Genomic DNA, 20,733 nt, shown 5'->3' on the forward strand with positions numbered 1-20,733 from the left:
TGGGTCCCCACTGAATTCTGCTAAAGATGAAAACAGGAAGCCAATATGAGAGAACAGAGTCAGATAAACCCTGGGAAAAAAAACATTATATAAAGCAAGAGAGTCCAGATTATGTAAGTTGATATAAACCTGATGGAGCCCTAAGGGGCCTTCTGAAGTATCACGTATCTGACAAACACTGGTTGTGAAAACTGAGAATACTAGGATTTAGGAATTCTTGAGGCTTTGGAATATTATCCTGTTATTATGCAGTGCCTGAGGCTGAGGCTCTGGTCTGAATAAAACGTTATGTCAAATGGGCTTTGGGATTAATTCTATTATAGAGCCAGTGCAACAGGGTGTTGAAGAGAAGCTCTGCAAAGTGTTTGGGGAGTTAAAATGTGTGACACCTAAGAAGCTCAATGGCATTTTTAAGTATGAGGTCAACATTTTTCAAATTACCATTGAATTTTTGGAAAATCTGAAATCAATATTTAAAATATATAACATACCTGATAGATCTAATGGTGAGTGCAAAATCTTTCAACAAGTAATAAGCAGCTCCTTCATTTATCCTAAACAAAATATCATTTTGAAAATTAATAGTATAAAAACATTAAAGAACTTACTTCATACTGAAATGCTGGACTTGTCAATAATAAATTACTTTTGTCTATCAAGACATATTTACTAAAACCTTTCACCACAAATCCTAGATGATGATTCAATCAAGAGGAATGATGATTATGAATTCAAAAGTCACAATTATCACAACCACACATAATCAATACACACAGGAGACTGACCATCTCAGGAGAAAAACAAAATAGGAAAGTTAAGCTCAGGAGAGTGAATGGGAGCTGGAGAATCAAAAGGGAAGAATCAAATGGATTATTTACTAATATCACAACTTAATTCACAATAATGAGTCATATTTTAAAAAATGATCAGGAATATATCCAAGAGGGAAAATGATGGTGGAGTAGAAAGACCCTAGGCTTGCTTCATCCCATGAACACAACTAGATAACTATCAAAACATCCTAAATACCCCAGAAATCAACCTGAAGACTGACAGAACAAACTCCACAACTGAAGGTAGAAAAGAAATTACATTGAAGAAGGTAGGAAGTGCAGAGATGTGGTTTGGGAGAGAACCTGGATCATGCCCATTGCAGTGGGGTGGCAGCCATGGAGGTGGAGCAGGGCAAGAGACAGACTAGCATACAGTGGAGCATAAAGGGAAGATGATTCTCCATAGCAACCGGCTTGGAAAATCAGAGGGGCTGAATATCATGAGTTCTTGCAACCAATGAGGCTTAAAGCCTAGAATTTTAAAGGTCAGTGGGTTTGGCTCAGATATAGCCCAGGGGTATTGGGGCTGCTTTTGGAGAAAAGGCAGGGCAAACAACCCCTGGATGTATAGTGTGGAAACAGCAATTGAAGAGTGCCTGTGGCATACAGTGGGGAGGTTATTTGCTCTTCTCAGAGCATGTCCCATAGAGGCAGTGTTCACAAGAGACCCCTCTGTGAAAAAAGAAACTGACCGGGCGCCTGGGTGGCTCAGTTGGTTAAGCAACTGCCTTCGGCTCAGGTCATGATCCTGGAGTCCCGGGATCGAGTCCCGCATCAGGCTCCCTGCTCGGCAGGGAGTCTGCTTCTCCCTCTGACCCTCCTCCCTCTCATGCTCTCTGTCTCTGATTCTTTCTCTCTCAAATAAATAAATAAAATCTTTAAAAAAAAAAAAAAGAAAGAAACTGACCAGCACCACTTCCTTCCCCCACCCCTTGGAATAAGCACAGGGCTACCTGTAGGAACCAGTAGCATGCCAACACTCACTACCTAACTTGCTTATGCCAAGCTCTGTACCTGCCATGCTCTGGTGGATCCACCCTCCCAAGTCATGCTTGCCTCAGTCCCAGCACTGTGGGCCCCTTTCCCCAGAAGACCAGCCCAAACCCCTGACTACACTGCACCTCCCGACACAGAAGTTCTACATAAGGCCATTACCCTCAAAAACAGGAGAAGTAGCTGACTTTCCTAACACATGGTAGCTGACACAGAGACAGACAAAATGAGAAGACAGAGGAATTTGTCCCAAATGAAATAACAGGATAAGGCCATGGCCAGAGATCTAAGTGAAAAAGAGAATTTAAAGTAATGATCATAAAGATATTCACTGGACTTAAGAATGGAAGACATGAGTGAGAACCTTAATACAGAGATAAGGAATAACATACCAGAAATAAGGGCTCAATAAATGAAATGACAAACATGCTTGATGGAATGAACAGCAGGACGGGAAAGCAGAGGAACAAATTAATGACCTAGAAAACACAGTAACAGAAAGTAGTCAAGCTGAACAAAAGAGAAAAAGGAATGGTTGTCAAAAGAAAGCCAGACTAGCAATACTTATATCAGACAAACTAAACTTTAAAGCAGACTGTAACAAGAGACAGAGAAGGGCACTATGTAATCATAAAGAGGATAATCCAACAAGAAGATATAACAATTGTAAATATTTATGCACCCAACATGGGAGCACCTAAATACATAAAACAGTTAATAACAATCATAAAGGAACTAACTGATAATAACACAATAATAGTAGGGGACTTTAACATCCCACTTACATCAATGGACAGATCATCTAAACAGAAAATCAACAAGGAAACAGTGGCTTTGAATGACACACTGGACCAGATGAACTTAACAGATATATTCAGAACATTCCACCTTAAAACAGCAGAATACACATTCTTTTCAAGTGCAGATGGAACACTCTCCAGAATAGATCACATGTTAGGCCACAAAACAAGCCTCAAAAATTCAAAAGGATCAAAATCATACCATACATCCTTTCTAACCACAACCCTAAGAAACTAGAAGTCAATCACAAGAAAAAATCTGGAAGAACCACAAATACATGAAAGTTAAATAACATGGTACAACACAATGAATGGGTCAACTAGGAAATCAAAGAATAAATAAAAAAGATACATGGAAACAAATGAAAATGAAAACACAATGGTCCAAAACCTTTGGGATGCAGCAAAAGTGGTTCTAAGAGGGACGTTTATAGCAATACAGTCCCACCTCAATAAGTAAGACAACTCTCAAATAAAAAACCTAACCTTACACCCAAAAAAGTTAGAAAAAGAACAAACAAAACCTAAAACCAGCAGAAGGAAGGAAATAATGAAGATTAGAGCAGAAATAAATGATACAGAAACTAAAACAAACAAACAAACAATAGAAGAAATTAATGTAACCAGAAGGTGGCTCTTTGAAAAAATCAATAAAACTGATAAACCTCTAATCATAAATGAGAGGGAGAAATAGCTATCAACACCAACAGAAGTACAAACAATTATAAGAGAATATTATGAAAAACTATATGCCAACAAATTAAACCTGGAAGAAATGATTAAATTCCTAGAAACATAAAACCTACCAAAACTAAAACAGGAAGAAATAGAAAATTTGAACAGACTGAACACCAGTAAAGAAATTGAATTAGTAATCAAAAAACTCCCCACAAACAAAAGTCCAAGACCAGATGGCTTCACAGGTAAATTGTACCAAACATTTACAAAAGAGTTAATTCCTATTCTTCTCAAACTATTCCAAAACATAGAAGAGGAAGGAAAACTTCCAAATTCATTTTGAGGCAAGCATTACCCTAATACCAAAACCAGATAAAGACACCACAAAAAAAGAGAACTACAGGCCAATATCTCTGATGAACATAGATGCAAATATCTTCAACAAAATATGAGCAAACCACATCCAACAACACATTAAAAAAAAATCATTTACCATGATCAAGTGGGATTTATTCCTGAGTTGCAAGGGTGGTTCAATATTCACAAAGCAACCAACATGATACATCACATAAATAAAAGAAAGGGTAAGAACCATATGATCATTTTAATAAATGCAGAAAAAGGCATTTGATAAAGTACAACATCCATTCATGACAAAAACCCTCAACAAAGCAGGTTTAGAGGGAACAAACCTCAACATAATAAAGGCCATGCATGAAAAACCCACAGCTAGTATCATCCTCGGTGGGGACAAACTGAGAGCTTTCCTCTAAGGTCAGGAACAAGATAAGGATGTCCATTCTCACCACTCTTCTTCAACATAGTACTGGAAGTCCTAGCCTCAGCAATCAGACAACAAAACAAATAAAAGGCATCTAAATTGGTAAGGAAGAAGTAAAACTCACTCTTTACAGATGATATGATACTATATATAGAAAACCAGAAAGACTCCACTAAAAATCTGCTAGAACTGATAAATGAATTCAGTACAGTCACAGGATACAAAATCAAGGTACAGAAATTTGTTGCATTTCTATACACCAATAATGAAGCAGCAGAAAGAGAAATTAAGAAATCAATCCCATTTACAATTGCACCAAAAACAAAAGATACCTAGGAATAAACCTAAACAAAGAGGTGAAAGACCTGTAACCTGAAAACTATAAAATGCTGATGAAAGAAATGAAAGATGACACAAAGAAATGGAAAGACATTCCATGCTCATAGATTAGAAGAACAAATATTGTTAAAATGTTTATACTACACAAAGCAATCTACAGATTCAATGCAATCCCTATCAAAATACCACCAGCATTTTTAACAGAACTACAACAATACGAAAATTTGTATGGAACCACAAGAGACCCTGAATAGCCAAAGCAACCTTGAAAAAGAAAAGCAAAGCTGGAGGCATCACAATTCCAGACTTCAAGTTATATTACAAAGCTATAATGATCAAGACAGTATGGTACTGACATAAAATAAATACATAGATCAATAGAACAGAACAGAAAACCTAGCAATAAACCCACAATTATATGATCAATTAATCTTTGACAAAGCAGGAAAGAATATCCAATAGAAAAAAGACAGTCTCTTCAACAAATGATGTTGGGAAAACTGAACAGCAACATGCAAAAGAATGAAACTGGAAGGGGCACCTGGGTGGCTTGGTCAGGTAAGTGTCTGCCTTCAGCTCAGGTCATGATCCCAGAGTCCTGGGATTGAGCCCCACATCAGGTTCCCTGCTCAGTGGGGAGTCTGCTTCACCCTCTTCCTTTGCCCCTCCCCCTCTTCTCTCTCTCTCTCTCACTCTCTCTCAAAATAAATAAATAAAATCTTTAAAAAAAAAAAGAGTGAAACTGGAAAACTTTCTTACACCATATATAAAAGTAAATTAAAAATGGATTAAAGACCTAAATATGAGACCTGAAACCATAAAAATGCTAGAAGAGAACACAGCAATGATTTCTTTGACATTGAAATAGCAACTTTTTTCTAGATAGGTCCCCTGAGGCAAGGGAAACAAAAGCAAACATAAACTATTAGGACTAGAAATAAGTAGCTTCAGGGGCACCTGGCTGGCTCAGCTGGTAGAATGTGGGACTCTTAATCTCAGGGTTGTGAGTTCAAGCTTCATGTTGGGCGTGGATCCTATTTAAAAAAAAAGGTAGGGGCGCCTGGGTGGCTGAATCATTAAGCATCTGCCTTCGGCTCAGGTTATGATCCCAGGGTCCTGGGATACAGCCCCGCATCAGGCTCAGGCTCCCTGCTCAGCGGGAAGCCTGCTTCTCCCTCTCCGACGCCCCCTGCTTGTGTTCCCTCTCTCACTGTGTCTCTCTCTGTCAAATAAATAAATAAAATCTTTTAAAAAAAAGTACCTTCTGGAGTGAAGGAAACAATCAACAAAACTAAAAGACAACCTAGGGAATAGAAGAAGATATTTGCAAATGACATACCTGATAAAGGATTGTATCCACAATATATAAAGAATTTTTAAAACTCAACATCCAAATACAGATAGTCCAATTAAAAAAGGCAAAAGACCCAAATGGACATTTCTCCAAGGAGGACATACAGATGGCCCACAGACACGTGAGGAGATGCTCATCATTACTTGCCATCGGGGAAATGCAAATCAAAACTACAATGAGATATCACCTCACACCTGTCAGAATGGCTAAAATAAAAAAAAAAAAAAAAACACACAAGAACCAATAGGTTTTGGTGAGGACATGGATAAAGTGCAGACTGGATCAGCCACTATGAAAAACTGTATGGAGTTTCCTCAAAAAGTTAAAGTTAAAACTACCCTACTATCCATCAATCACACTATTGGGTATTTATCCAAAGAATACAAAAACACTAGTTCAAAGGGATATATGCACCCTTATGTTATAGCAGTATTATTTACAAAAGCCAAGATATAGAAGCAGCCCATTATCAAGTGTCCATCAAGTGACGGATGGAATATTATTCAGCCACTAGAAAGAATGAAATCTTGCCATTTGCAATGAAATGGATGGAGCAGGACAGTATAATGCTAAGTGAAATAAGTCAGCCAGAGAAAGACAAATACTAAAGGATTTCACTCATCTGTGTAATTTAAGAACAAAACAAATAAGCAAAGAGAAAGAGAGAGAGGCGAACCAAGAAATGGACTCTTACCTATAGAGAACAAGCAGATGTTTACCAGAAGGGAGGGGGGCCGGGGGATGGGTGAAATAGGTGATGGGGATTAAGGAGCACACTTGTCATAATGAACACAAGGTGATTAAAATTAAAATTTTTAAAAAGAATAAAATACATTTGCATGAGTGAGCTATGAAATAAAAAAAAAAAAATCAACATTTCTCTAGTGTCCCAAGTTTTAAATCCTTTAATTCAATAAAGATTGTTCAAAATTTTATGTAAATTGTCTACTGAATTACTGATTAGTGTGACAGAATGCCCCTCCCACAACTATGTGCTCAGTGCCTGGGCCAATTTCTCTATTCCCAGGTAAATCCAAGAGGGTTTACCCTTCCTTACTGTTTTTGAAAATGATTTCCCTGCCAAAGAGCTAAAACAATTGTCCTATGCTCAGTCCTCAGATGTGTGAGTTATATACCTTTTTATATACTTCTCTCATAATGGTGGGTATGGCAATGTTATTGTTTTTCAGTTTTAAAATATCTTATAATGAATAGATAGTATGGTAATAAATAAAAATATATCTGTGAGTGTACGTGAATATATCTGTAGGGTACACCTTTAGGTCAAGTGAGTCAGCCTAAGTCCCAAGATTTTGCCAGTAAACCACAAACAAAAATAACACAAAGTTTGTTATTCTCTCTCACCATTAATCTGCAGGAAAAAATTCCAGTATATTTAGCATGATTCACCTACACTTAAAATTGTAAAAAGCTTTGGGGCGCCTGAGTGGCTCAGTCGTTGGGCATCTGCCTTCAGCTCAGGTCATGATCCCAGGGTCCTGGGATCGAGTCCCGCGTCGGGCTCCCTGCTCCGTGGGGGACCTGCTTCTCCCTCTCCCACTCCCCCTGCTTGTGTTCCTGCTCTCGCTATCTCTCTGTCAAATAAATAAATAAACTCTTTAAAAAAATTGTAAAAAGCTTTGCCCTAGAATTCATTAGGTTCATCCATTAGATATAGATGTATAGGTAGATACAGAAATAGGACTAGAAGTAGAGGTAGAAATGAAAGAGAAAGATGGAGACAGACAGGAATGCAGACACGGACACAGAAAGGTAGAAGTAGAAAGATTAGAGGGGGACAGATAGGTGAAGATGGATAAAACATACCCGTTGTCCTGGACTAGTCCTGTCAAGGAACCATGTTTATAGAAATCAAGTGCATAAGCATTCAGTGGCATTCTTCTTCCTTGGTCATCCAATATCTCTGACAACAGCACAGGAGCCTGAGTGTGATTGATACCAATTGTGCGTAGAATGACCTGAAGAAACACAACTCTTTTTGTTATTTATGTGTAAAGAAAGTCTTTGGTTTCTTACATTGTGCTTTGTAGTTCCTTTCTTTATTCAACTTTTTTGAAGCACACTCTTCGTGATGAAGGAAGAGGGTGTCTTTCATACACACTGGGTTGGTGCTGTCCTAAGAAAGTCTGGAGAATGACTTGGTCATTGATCTATGAACATTATTGCCTCTTAGCATACTCTTGGCAATTTCAACCGTCCAGCCATGAGAATAATAACAAGAGTCACTAGGAAAGAAAAGTTAATTTTAATTATTTTTCATTATCTTAATTGGTATAGGAGATACCTTGTAAACAGAGTATCAGAGAGCTCGTGCCTTGTATATCTCAAGAGAAGAGTTCAACAGAGCAACTCTAACAATTGCAAGAACCCAATCACCAGAATAAAAAGGGAAGGGAGAGAGATATAGGGGGAAAGAGAAGGAAAGTAAGAATAGGAAGTTAACAAGTCAATAGCTTTTGATGTCTGCTCATTTTATGAAAACTATACAGGGTCAATAGGAACTACTCTAATACACTAATTGGTACAACTACTTTTTCAAATGATTTGGTAGTAGTGTGGAAAGCTCTTTTACTACTATAAGTTCTTGGAATATTCTTATTCCATTATGATCCAGAAAACTGTTTTGACCTCAAAAATCCAGAAGATTTACATTCAAGGGAAACTGTTGCACATGTGCACTAGACATTTGTAGCAGCCCTGTTTGTAACAGTAAAGACTAAAAACAAACACAAACAGTTTAAGAGGAAACTAGATCAATGGCTTGTTTTATATCCACATTCTGAAATATTATGAAGTAGTAAAAATAAAATAGAGCTTCATGTGACAACATGAATGAATCTTGGGAGCAGAGTACTGAGTGCAAAAAGCAAAACAAAACAAAAGCAAAAAACAACATCCAGGAGACTACAGTAAGTGTTCTCTTACTTTTTATAAAAATCAAAAGCAGCAAATATAAAAAGTGACTTTGGAATATGATGTTTTTTAAAGGTGAATTAAAAACACAAAATTCAGGGTAATTGATATCCTGGGGAAAGAGGAGAGACAAGGGAATGAAATAGAGGAGGGTCCTGAGTCCATGGGTGTTCATTTTAGTTTTATGCTTTATAGCTTATCTGCATGTTATTTAAAGATAATATGAATGCTTATTTAGCATTACATTAAAAATGTAACAAACAATAAAAGCAAAATAAGTTTTGAGAGGTTATAACTTACACTAGTAAAGTAAAATTGTATAAAGTGATTTGGGTAAGACAAAGGGCATATTGCCATCAAGGCATACTTTAGAAATATTCGTCAGTGTAGGATGCTACAAAATAAATGAAATAGAACCAGCCTCTTCTCTCTAGCACACCAGCAGGAACAATGAAAAGCCTGTATTAGGTCATGCCCTGTACCTAAAGATCTCTTCTAATTGATGGTCACTGTGTGGCAATAAGACGCAGACATTATATCCTATTATAACTGTATCAGTGTCCCTCGAAAACCCCATGGAAAATTTTGCATGTGGAAAGGAAACAAAAGTTAATGGTACTTACTAACCATAAGTTGAATTAATTGTAAAATAGAGAAAAAGAAATTATAATAATTAATATGTCTTGTCTTCAATGTGATTACCTACAAACTTCTTACATAAGTAATTAATTGCAATTATAAAAATAAAATACAGGAAAAAAGCTTCATAAAATTATTGATCTTATCAGCTAAAGTTTAGTCCTCTATTATTTCTATGCCAGAATTCCACATTCTTCCACATTCTGTAAGACACCAGTCACATGAGGGTAAAGAACTAGCCTTAGAGAGCTTCGCGTAAGACCTGGAGCAGTGGTCTATAAGTAATTTTTAAGCCATGTACGTTATCAGTAAAAAAAAAAAAAAAAATCCGTTCTCATTTCTTCTTTCATGAATGCTTTTCTCTCATTTTATAAAACAAAAAGCTTCCTCAAACTTACTTGGGGTTTGAAAATGTACAGAGTAGCAACAAAAAGCCATATTGCTTTCCTATTAAGAAAGTGGATGACTTTAAAGACTACGTAAAAAAATAATTTTTTTCTTTTAAATTAGGTTGTTTCCAATTACTTGAATTCAACAAAATTAAAGTGCATCTAATTAAGTTGCTAATTAAGAGAACATTAAAAATATATTTGTGATAATAGTCTGGTAGGTGATTTGGGGCAAACAGCTCAGAAGAAATTAGAAGAATTGTGTATCACTGTTAGAAAAGTTGTTCCGTTCTGAACTACTTATCTATTTGAATAAAGTTTCTCAACATTCAAATTAAAATTTAAAGTGGAACTCTGTCTCATTCTAAAAATAAGTAAATATTCATTCTTAGTTATATGAACTAATTTAAAAATAAATAGCTTCATCCATCCCATTAATGTATACATTTCTAATACAATATTAATTTTATTTTAGTCATTACTTCTCAAAATTTGTATTATAAGGTTTTGTAATTAGCAGGAAATAACCTGTTGCATACTATTGAAACTGCATACTATTTAAATTGAAATTGCATACTATCTAAGCTAAGAAATTTGATAGATAGGGTGGCTTCATGTTTAAAAATATATTACATTGAGGTCAAATTATGTGGGGGAGTGTATAATCTAAATACAAGAGAAAAGAACAGTGCCAAATTTTAAATCATTGGAAATTTTATTCTTGACTGTTTTAACTTCATAATTATGGGTATTCAAATGCTTCAGTATTCATATTCCATTTTATACATTAAAAATGATATGATGGCTTTATTTTAACATATCAACATTTATCTGAAGCTGGAAATTATATCATCAGAAATTATTTGGATTTGTGATAAAAATGTATGTGTCCATTTAAAATGCACAAGGGTCTAATATTTAGTTTTTCAAAACTCTTTTAAGTGATACTGGACTATTTTATGTAATAGAGGACTGTCTGATTTTGGACTAGAATAGAGTTGAAACTCTAGTGTCAAACCATAATATCAAATATAACAAAACTTATTTTCTTTCTCAAACTTTGTGTTAAAATATAAATTAAATTTCTATAAGTTTATTACAACATTCAGTGAATTATCCAGAATATTCCCAATGTGTCTAGGTCTTTGTACTCCATTTTGGACATCAGTGATCCAGAACATATATGGGATTTACAGCATTTATAGCAATACCGGGAAAGCCTGAAGATAGTTGTATGCTCTTTCCATAGCAAACTTGCATCAACCTACAAAGATGGAAGAAAAGTGGTGGTACTTGGGAATTCTGTGGAGCAGAATGGAGCAGGGTCCCGCAGGTCAACACTGAAAAACTGAAACCATACTGGCCTCAAGAGTACCATTTCCTGGATATTTCTGTTCATACACCTGGAATTTTTTTTTCAATTTGAGAAATTTGAAATCCTTTCTAAACAGCCTAGAAGCATAAATCCAATTCTTTCTTAAAGATCTTTTATTTATAAACCCCATTTCCACTTACGTGGTTCGGAGTATTTGGTAGAAGCAAATCACCATCAGAGTTCCCGGAGAGACAAACAAATGGAGAAATAGCTGCTCTTCCTTCTTTGCAGTTCATCAAATGAGAAACCAGTTCAGAGCCCTCACATTCTTTTCCTGTGAAATCTGTCCATAATAGGTTGGGATAGATTAGTTTTTAGAAATCAGCCAAATTGTTACGCTTTATGCACAGACTCTAGACCATGCTACAAATGAAGTCATCCAAATTTCCAGGACCTATATCAGACCAGATGAGATATATCACATAAAGTGCATAGCATGGGACACCTGGATGGCTCAGTGGGTTAAGCATCTGCCTTCTGCTCAGGTCATGATCTCAGGGTCCTGGGATCAAGTCCCACGTCGGGCTCCCGCTCGGCGGGGAGCCTGCTTCTCCCTCTGCCTGTAGCTCCCCCTGCTTGTACTCTCTCTGTCTCTCTGACAAATAAATAAACATCATACAAAATTTTATAATACTGATAATATTAATAGCTAACATTTATTGAATATATATTGTGCCAAGATGTGCTACTCACTTTTTTTTTTTTATAAAGATCTTAGTTTAGTTCCTTGATCAACAGGTAATAAAAGACTACATCTAAATTGCATGCTTTTAACATAGAATTATTGCTATTACCTTGGTGCTTTTTCCCACTGACTTCAGATCTGGCCTCACAATCCTTCCAGACAGGGTATTCTAAGAGGCCACTATCAGTAGGTTTGGAAATGGTGTACAAGAAGAAATATTTTTTTCCATTCTTACTTTTTTTTAAAGATTTTATTTATTTGAGAGAGAGAGAGAGAGAGCACAAGCAGGGGGAGGGGCAGAGGGAGAAGCAGACTCCCACTGAGCAGGGAGCCCAACATGGGGCGCCATCCCTGGACTCCGGGATCATGACCTGAGCGAAAGGCAGACACTTAACTGACTGAGCCACCCAGGGGCCCCCTCCATTCCTACTCTTAAAAAGCACCAGATTGTGCATTCAAAGGTGGCTCTAATTTGTAATGAAGGCACTCCTATTTTGCCTCCTCTGGGATGCTCACAATGCTCCACTGTTGCTGTTTGCTTTTGTTCATGCTGTTTCCCACTTTAATAGGGCCCAGGAAGTAAGAGGCTCTGCTTCCTTAACTTTTTCCAATTGAGGATGTTGGGGTATAATGAAATTAGGAAATTACTACCCATGGCTCAACCCTTTCCTTTTATCCCAGTCAGCTTTTCCTGTTTACTTTTCCCTAGAAGATTTCTATCCAATACCTTACGAAAAATAAGAGCAAAGTTAATGTGTTTACTATGTGCTAGGTACTGTTTTAAGATAGTCACATATATTAACTGAATTATTTAAAGCTCACCCAAACTAGGTTTGTAATGCTATTCTCTTTTTTATACATCTTTTGAGAAAATTGAGGCATGAATAAGGAATATTGCCCAAGGTCTCACTTCTAAGAATAGCAGAACCAGAGTTTGGGCCCCGGTAATCTTCCAAGAGTCTATACATATTTCCTCTCAAGAAAATGAGTGATAGAATGGTCTCTCATTTATCTTCACTTCATAAATGCCCTTCCTGCATTTGCCAGGCTTGCCCCCAAAGCAACCTTTAATCAAGATGGTTTATAAATGACTCTATTTAGTTTTATTCTCCATTGCCCTTTTGACTTCTAAAAACCAAGAGTTTCTTTCTTTGAAAGCAGAAGGAATTCCCCTTTTTTAAGGCAGACTGATCTTTCCCAGGCTCTACTCTTCCTCTGGGAAAAATATTCTTAGAAAGATTATTTTTTCTTTAAATCGTTCCACAGTGGAGTTAAGATATACTTACTTATTTTTGACAATGGGAGTTGATATTCCTGTTCCATATCAGCCAATTTGGCAACATTTAGTAGGAAGGAGGCAAAGTCCTTTGTAACGTCCATGTTATACTCACATAAAGCATCATTAAAATCCTTAGGAAGATCGTCAAGGAACACCTAAATCATCAGAGAGATCATTAAGAACTCCGGAAAACCAAATATTTTTTTAGAGACATCTATATACTTTCTTTGAAAACTGAAACTTTGGAAGAATGGCAAAGAACACTGCACTATAATTCTGTAGTTACCTATTTATTCAATAATGTAATTGTTTCATTCCTTCATCTGTGAAATTGAAGTAAAGTTCATTTTTTGTTTCTATGTGCATTTATAAAAACTAGTATCTTCACTCTTAAAAATTTGCTTTCACATTACTTAACCAACACCATCTTTTTTCTTTTTTAAGAAAAATTTTTATTTAAATTCCAGTATAGTTAACATCCTGTGTAATATTAGTGTCAAGTGTACAGTATAGTGATTCAACACTTCCATACAACACCGAGTGCTCATCATAAGTGCACTTTTTCCTTTTTTGTGGGAAAGTTTTTAAAATAACTGACCACAATTCTTTAATAGATACCAGACACAGGACTTTTTATATCTTCCTTGGTTAGTTTGGAAGGTTGCATTTTCTAGGAATTTTCCCATTTTGTCCAAATAACCAAGTGTATTGGCATAAATCATTCATAATATCCTCTTTTGTTCTTTTCAATGTCCAAAGAAAGATCTGTAGTAATGTCCCATTTTATTTCCTGATATTTGTAAAATTTACCTTAAGTTAGATTTTTTTTTTTTTAAGATTTTTATTTATTTATTTGACAGAGAGAGAGACAGCGAGAGAGGGAACACAAGCAGGGGGAGTGGGAGAGGGAGAAGCTGGCTTCCCGCAGAGCAGGGAGCCTGATGCAGGGCTCGATCCCAGGACCCTGGCATCATGACCTGAGCCGAAGGTAGACAATTAACGACTGAGCCACCCAGGTGTCCCTTATGTTAGATTTTCTATTTGTTTTGTTTTCCTAGCTTCTTAAGCTGAAAAATTAAATCATTGATTTTTTTCAGCTTTTATTCTTTTCTAAGATATGATTATAAGACTATAAATTTTGCTCTAATCATTGTATGAATTACATCTTGTATTTGTATATTTATTATTGTTTAATTAAAATATTTTATAATTCCATTTTATTTTCATCCTATATGTATTTTTCCTAATTTTTTAATTTTCTTTTTTAAGAATTCTATTTATATTCAAAAGGTATTTTATCACAGTAAGCACTACAAGTACAAATTAAAAAAAAAAATCAGTGTTACAAGGCTTACAACGACTAATCAGGGCTCTGTCTTACCACCCATGCCCTTAGTCCCAGAACCATATTAAACTTTTTTGCTATTTCTTCTGGTGACCTATATGTATTTAGAAATGAAGCTATCTAATTTTCAGGCAAGTATTTCTGGTAAGTATTTACCTGGCATATCTCTTTTTCTATCATTTTACTTTCAACCTTTCTGGGACCTTATGGCTAAGATGTGATTTGTACAAACAGCATATAATTGTGGGTTTTTTCTTAATAATATCTAAAAATGTTAGTATTTTACCTGAAGTATTTAGTACATATATATTCAATGCAGTTACTTATACAGTTGAGTTTATATATACTATTTTAGTATTCAGTTTCTATCCCGACCATATATTATATATTATTTTCTATGTTCTTGTCTTTTATCAGTTTTTCTTCTATTAACACTTATTTGTGCACTATTTTGCTAGTCTTTATCCCAGAGATTACAAAATACATCTTTAATTTTTACAACTCTTAATAGTGTAAGAACCTTAAAATATTCAAATATATTTACCCTTCCCAACACTTGATTATGACCGTCATGCATTTTAGTTATGTATATATATTATAGATTTCATAATACACTATAATTATTTTTAGATACAGTAGATATTTATTTATATCTACCCACACATTATCCTTTCTAGTATACTTCTTGCCCTATTACATTTTCAATTCTCCCAAGTTTAGATTTTTTTTGTCTGCCTACAATATATGATATTCCCTTTAGCACATACACAAGAAACTGTCAGAACAATATCAGCAAAGTTGGAGGATACAAAATCAACATAAAAAAATAGTTGGTTTCTATACATTAAATAAGTATCTGAAAAGAAAATTAGGACAATCTCATTTGTAATAGCATCAAAAAGAATAGAATATTTAGCTATAAACTTAACCAAGGAGGTGAAAGATCTCTATACTAAAAAGTATAAAACACTCATGAACGAAATTATAGCAGACACAAATAATGCAAAGGCATGCCATACTATTAAGACGTCAAAACTATCCAAATGGATCTACATGTTCATTGCAATTCCTATCAAAATCTCATGGCATTTTTTACAGACACATAAAAATCAATCCCAAAATTCATATGGAATCACAAAAGACCCTGAATAGTCAAAATAATCTTGAGGGGGGAAAAAGAAACAAATCCAGAGGCATTACATTTCTTAATTTTAAAATATATTACAAAGTTACACTAATTAAAACAGTATTGTACCAGTATCATGAAAGACATATAGACTAATGGAACAAAATAGAGTCCAGAAATAAATCCAAGTATATATGGTCAAAAGATCTTTGACAAGGGTGCCAAGAACACACAGTGGGGAAAGGATAATCTCTTCAACAAATGGTGTTGGCAAAATTTGATATACACATGTAAAAGAATGATATTGACCCTTACCACACACTGTACATAAAAATAAACTCAAATGCATTAAAGACTTAAATGTAAGACCTGAAACTGTAAAATCCATAAAAGAAAATATAAAGACATTGATCTTGGAAATGACTTTTTTTTTATATGACACCCAGAAGCACAGGCAACAAAAATGAAAATAAACAAGTAGGACTAAATCAAACTAAAAAGCTTCTGCATGGCAAAGGAAATAATAAAGTGAAAAGGCATTTCCAGAATGAGAGAAAATATTTCTAAGCCAACTATCTGGTAAGGGGATAATATCCAAATATATATAAGAATCTTCTACAACTCAATAGCAAAAAATCAAAAAAATGGGCAAAGGACTTGATTAGACATTTCTCCAAAGAAGTCATGCAAATGGCCACCATGTGTATTAAAAGTTGCTCAACTGCACTAATCATTAGGGAAATGCAGATGAAGGCCACATGAGATATTGTCTCCTACCTGTTAGTATGGGTATTATCAAAAAATCAAAAAGGTAAGTGTTGAGGAGAATATAGAAAAATTAGAATCCCTATGCACTTTTGGTGGCAACGTACACTGGTATAGCCACTATGGAAAACATTTGGAGTTTTTTCAAAAAATTAAAAATAGAACTACTATATGATCCAGCAATCCCATTCTGATGTATATATCCAAAAGAATTGAAATAAGGATCTTGAAGAGATATCTGTACTCCCATGTTCACTGCAAAATTGTTCACAATAAGCAAGATATGGAAACAAACCAAATGTCCATCAACAGATGAACGGATAAGGTAATGTGGTATATACATACAACAGAATATTATTCCATCTTTAAAAGGAAGAAAATCTTTCCATTTGCAACAACATGGATGAACCTAGAGGATATTATGCTAAGTAAAATAAGCCAGTCACAGAAGGACAAGTAATTCATGATTTCATGTAATGGAATTTATATCTTATAAATTCTACTTATATTCCACTCATATCTTAAATAGTCAAACTCATAGAAGCAGAGACTAGAATGATGACTGCCAGGGCCTGGGTGGAGGAAGAAATGGGGAATTGTTTTTCATTGGATATAAAGTTTCTGTTATGCAAGATAAATAAATTCTAGAGACCTACTGTACAACAAAGTACCTATAGTTAGCAATACAATATTGTAAACTTTAAAATACATAAAGAGGATAAATCTCATGTCAAGTGTTCCGACCAAAAAAAAAAAGGAAAAAGCCACCTCACACACAAGGAATATGGGATGTGATAAATATGTTTAGTACCTTGGTTGTAGTGATGGTATCATGGGTATATGCATATGTCCAAACTCATTAAGACATATACGTTAAATGTGTGCAATTCCTTGTATATCAATTATACCTCAATAACAATAAAGCTAAAAAAAGTAGATATATGCATACCCTCCTGATATGTTATTAAATCAATCACAATATATTTATCCTATTTTAAATTATGTTTAAAACATATTCAAAATATACGTACATATTTATGTACGAAAATAGAGTAGGATGAAATTATTGCCCATTTTTTTCTAGCTTCAGTTATTTTGGTTAAAAAGTCAGCTATCAATATTATTGCTTTTTTTTCAAGGAAATCCCTGTTTCAGCTCTAGCTGGTTTATGATTTTTCTCTTTGTTTTTGACTTTCAGTAGTTTTAGTTTAATGTTCATATTTATCCATTTATTTATGTTATATTTGGGGTTTTTTTCACCATAAATTGTTTACAAAAGGACCTGATGAGCTTCAAATGACGTTATCTTCCACCAGAGTGAGTTCTCCCATTTTTTTGTTTGGTTACATGATTGAAGATGTGATCACTTCAGTCCAAGTAGAGACTAAAGTGGTATTGTTGGTATTGCTGGTATTGTTTTCCAGTTTTATTAAGTTCCAGTCTATACCTGATATAACTCTATTCCTGGGTCATGACCCTCTTGGACCTTGAGTATGAGACTGGTGGGTCTCGTTTTCTCAGTCCTAAAAGACTTCCAAAGATCTACCTTTTTCCTACAGAGCTTCCTAAACCTTCTACATCTTCCAGCTCTAAAGCTTTCAAAAATGTCTTCAGGGGCATAAATAAATGCAGAACCTTCCTTCTAGTGGCTTTTTACTTAATAATTGCCACAAGACTGCAAAAAATTTGGTGTAGTACTCCAACATTTCATGCAGATCTGGTACTCAGTAAACATCCTCAGTAAACTCATAGAAACACTATGTCTCCCAAGTTTCTGTCACTCTAGTCCCATGTGGTCACTAAAAGCTTTAATAATTTTTTTAATCTCATAGAAGAGGCTCTCTGTATATGCTAAGTACAATTTTCAAACCATGTCCAGAATCAACAAATTCTTTGTGAGGAAACCACGATTAAAGATTCCCATCACACCATTAGTAAGTTCTTGCCATTTTACAATTTTAGCCAGCCAAATCCCCATTGTTTCCACAGCTTTCTGTTGCAATACGAATGATAACCACTTACTATATCCATCTGGAAGCACACAAATTTCCAATAACCTTTAAAAAAGAGAGAGAGAAAGAGACTGACAGAGAGCAAGAAAGACAGGAGGCCCCCACACAAAACCTTCCTTTACTGTATATTTTTATGATGTCTTTCTTTGTGAGAATTTAGATACTGACTTTTCTAAGTTAAATATAAATTATTTAAAAAAACAAATAATACTTCAAGAATTTACATGTGATGAAAAAATGTGAAGATGATAGGTCAATGACTAAAGTTGTGTTCACTGGTCAAGAGAACATTCTGAAGGCTAAGATTTGTAATTTGACATTGTGGAGTTAGACAATATAGATTTAACTCATCTCTTTTTGTTCCTTGTAACATTTTACTAAGGTTATTTAGTATAACCTGCTTATCCCACTTTCTCAGATTCTAGTGGGGTATATTAGTAACAGTATTTGATGTTGATTTAATAATAGCAAATCCTGATCAAAGAATATGTTGCAAATAAAATTGGAAAAGAGTTTTCCTGCTTTTATTCTATGTGGGTCAAGGAATTATTTCTTCAATGACTATTCTAATATTTTTTCAGTGAGGACATTATAGTTCACAACATATGCTTTTTGCGTGTAGCCCTACCTCAAGGTAAAAAGACCCTAAGGGAACTACAGATTCAATGATAGGAACTATTAGTTCATTTATTGTATAAATATCTACATTTTTTCTCTAGTCACTGAATACTATAATTGATAGAGTCATACCATCAAATGGAAAACATGAGCAAAATTCTTTATCTTATTTTTCCTCAAGAAATTTAATCTCTTGATATATTTATATGGAGAGGCTTATGAATTAGAGGTTAAATATAACAGCGATTACAGAAAGAACAAACTATTATTCTATAAAACAAATGAACCCTATATTGATAAAATCCTACTGCCACTGAATCATTTATGGTAGGATCTACTTAATTACATTGATTATTTAATGTTATTAGAAGCATAAATTTTACCTTTGATTGATAAAACTTGACAGTAGTCTCCTGGAACTTTGCTGGAAGAGGTCTTCTTCCAAACAGATTTGCCAAGACTAACAATAGCTTTTCCATAACATCTTGAGAAAAATGTTTTGAGCCTATACAAAACAAAGTGCCTTGTTTAAATGTAAAAAAGTGTGTCAATCCCATTTTCAACATTTAAATTGAATGTTATACTGCATTTCATTTCATGGAAACTGAAAATATGTGACAAATACAGCAACCAAGGAATGACTATATCTGCTGACAGTTTACATCTGTGCCTTCTTTTTCATTCTTGCTACTCCCACACTAGTTCGGACCAAAATCATTCCAACCACAAATTGCCTCATCTCCTTACTGGATTCTACCCACCCCACGCCCCTCCAACTTCAGGCTATGATCAGTTTTCCTAAAGCATTTTATGATCATATCTTTCACCCATTCAAAAATCTCTGATTGCATCTCAATGCCTCATAAACAAAATTCAATCTCCCCAGCCTAGCATTTAAGGCTTTCCAAAATTCAGCCCACAAATAACCTCCCAGCCTTATCTCCCTGTCTTACCTTCTTGCCACTCATATTAAGATACCATCAACTTGACTTATTTTCTGTCTTTCACAACACATGAGCATTACACTGCAGTGATTAAAAAGGTCACACCTTTTATAACTTGGGCTCTAGAGTCAGACTACTTATATTTGAATCTTGGCTCTGACACTTATTAAAATTGTGTGACCATGGCAATTTATTTAACTTCTCTGTGTCTGAGTTTCCTTACTTACAAAAGAGTGATAGTCCATATTATGTGCCTCATAAAGTTATCAAATTTTCTATATCCATGATTATAATAGCATACACCCTCCCACCCCACCCACACCCATACAGCAATGAACACAACTATACTTCCTGTTGCAGGAAATTATTTCTCCTCTTACAGAGTTTTTAGGGGGACAGAATTTCCTGAGTATTCTTGTTTCACAGAACAACGCATATTCAGAGCATAGTGACTAGACCTATTGCACAAAGTAAAGTGTTGCTGCTATCAGTTCATGACAGAAGATAAAGAAATGCTGTGAAAGGCACTGTATTTGCCAGGCATTAGGAAATATAACAAATTTAAGCACCAAAAGGAAAACATTTCTTATGGGGACACTGTTTAAGGGTCTATGGTTTAATTATAAAAATCAAAGGTTTTTAATTTTAAAAATGTATTAAACGGAATATTAGGCGGGCATTTAAAAGGAATTCACAAAAAGTTTACACGATATTGGCAAAACTATATTTCAGGGAAAACAAGATTCTAGATTATGCAATTAATATATCAGTTATTTAAAAATACTATATAGTTATATTCTAAGAAAATATGATTGGAAGAAAATATTCACAAATACTAATGGTG

General features: G+C 34.8%; 1 protein-coding gene across 12 annotated transcripts in view; it reads right to left on the minus strand.

The window, feature by feature from the left end:
* The window catches only part of LOC116637607 (probable ATP-dependent RNA helicase DDX60), a 110,808-nt gene that overhangs the window by 3,269 nt on the left and 86,806 nt on the right, over positions 1-20,733 (minus strand). For 9 of the 12 annotated variants that reach the window (XM_032413156.1, XM_032413157.1, XM_032413154.1 and 6 more), the window contains 4 exons: positions 19,329-19,450; positions 13,087-13,234; positions 11,256-11,398; positions 7,397-7,757 (listed from right to left, as the gene is read on the minus strand). In XM_032413156.1, the coding sequence (XP_032269047.1) occupies positions 7,440-7,757; positions 11,256-11,398; positions 13,087-13,234; positions 19,329-19,450 (731 nt within the window). In that variant the 3' untranslated portion in view covers positions 7,397-7,439. Of the gene's footprint in view, positions 1-491; positions 555-5,844; positions 5,985-7,395; positions 7,758-11,255; positions 11,399-13,086; positions 13,235-19,328; positions 19,451-20,733 lie in introns of those variants that run through there. The other 3 variants (XM_032413163.1, XM_032413165.1, XM_032413164.1) reach the window with 3 other exon arrangements.

The sequence above is a fragment of the Phoca vitulina genome, unplaced genomic scaffold (assembly GCF_004348235.1).
Source record: "Phoca vitulina isolate PV1807 unplaced genomic scaffold, GSC_HSeal_1.0 scaffold14, whole genome shotgun sequence".
NCBI classification, from domain to species: Eukaryota; Metazoa; Chordata; class Mammalia; order Carnivora; family Phocidae; genus Phoca; species Phoca vitulina.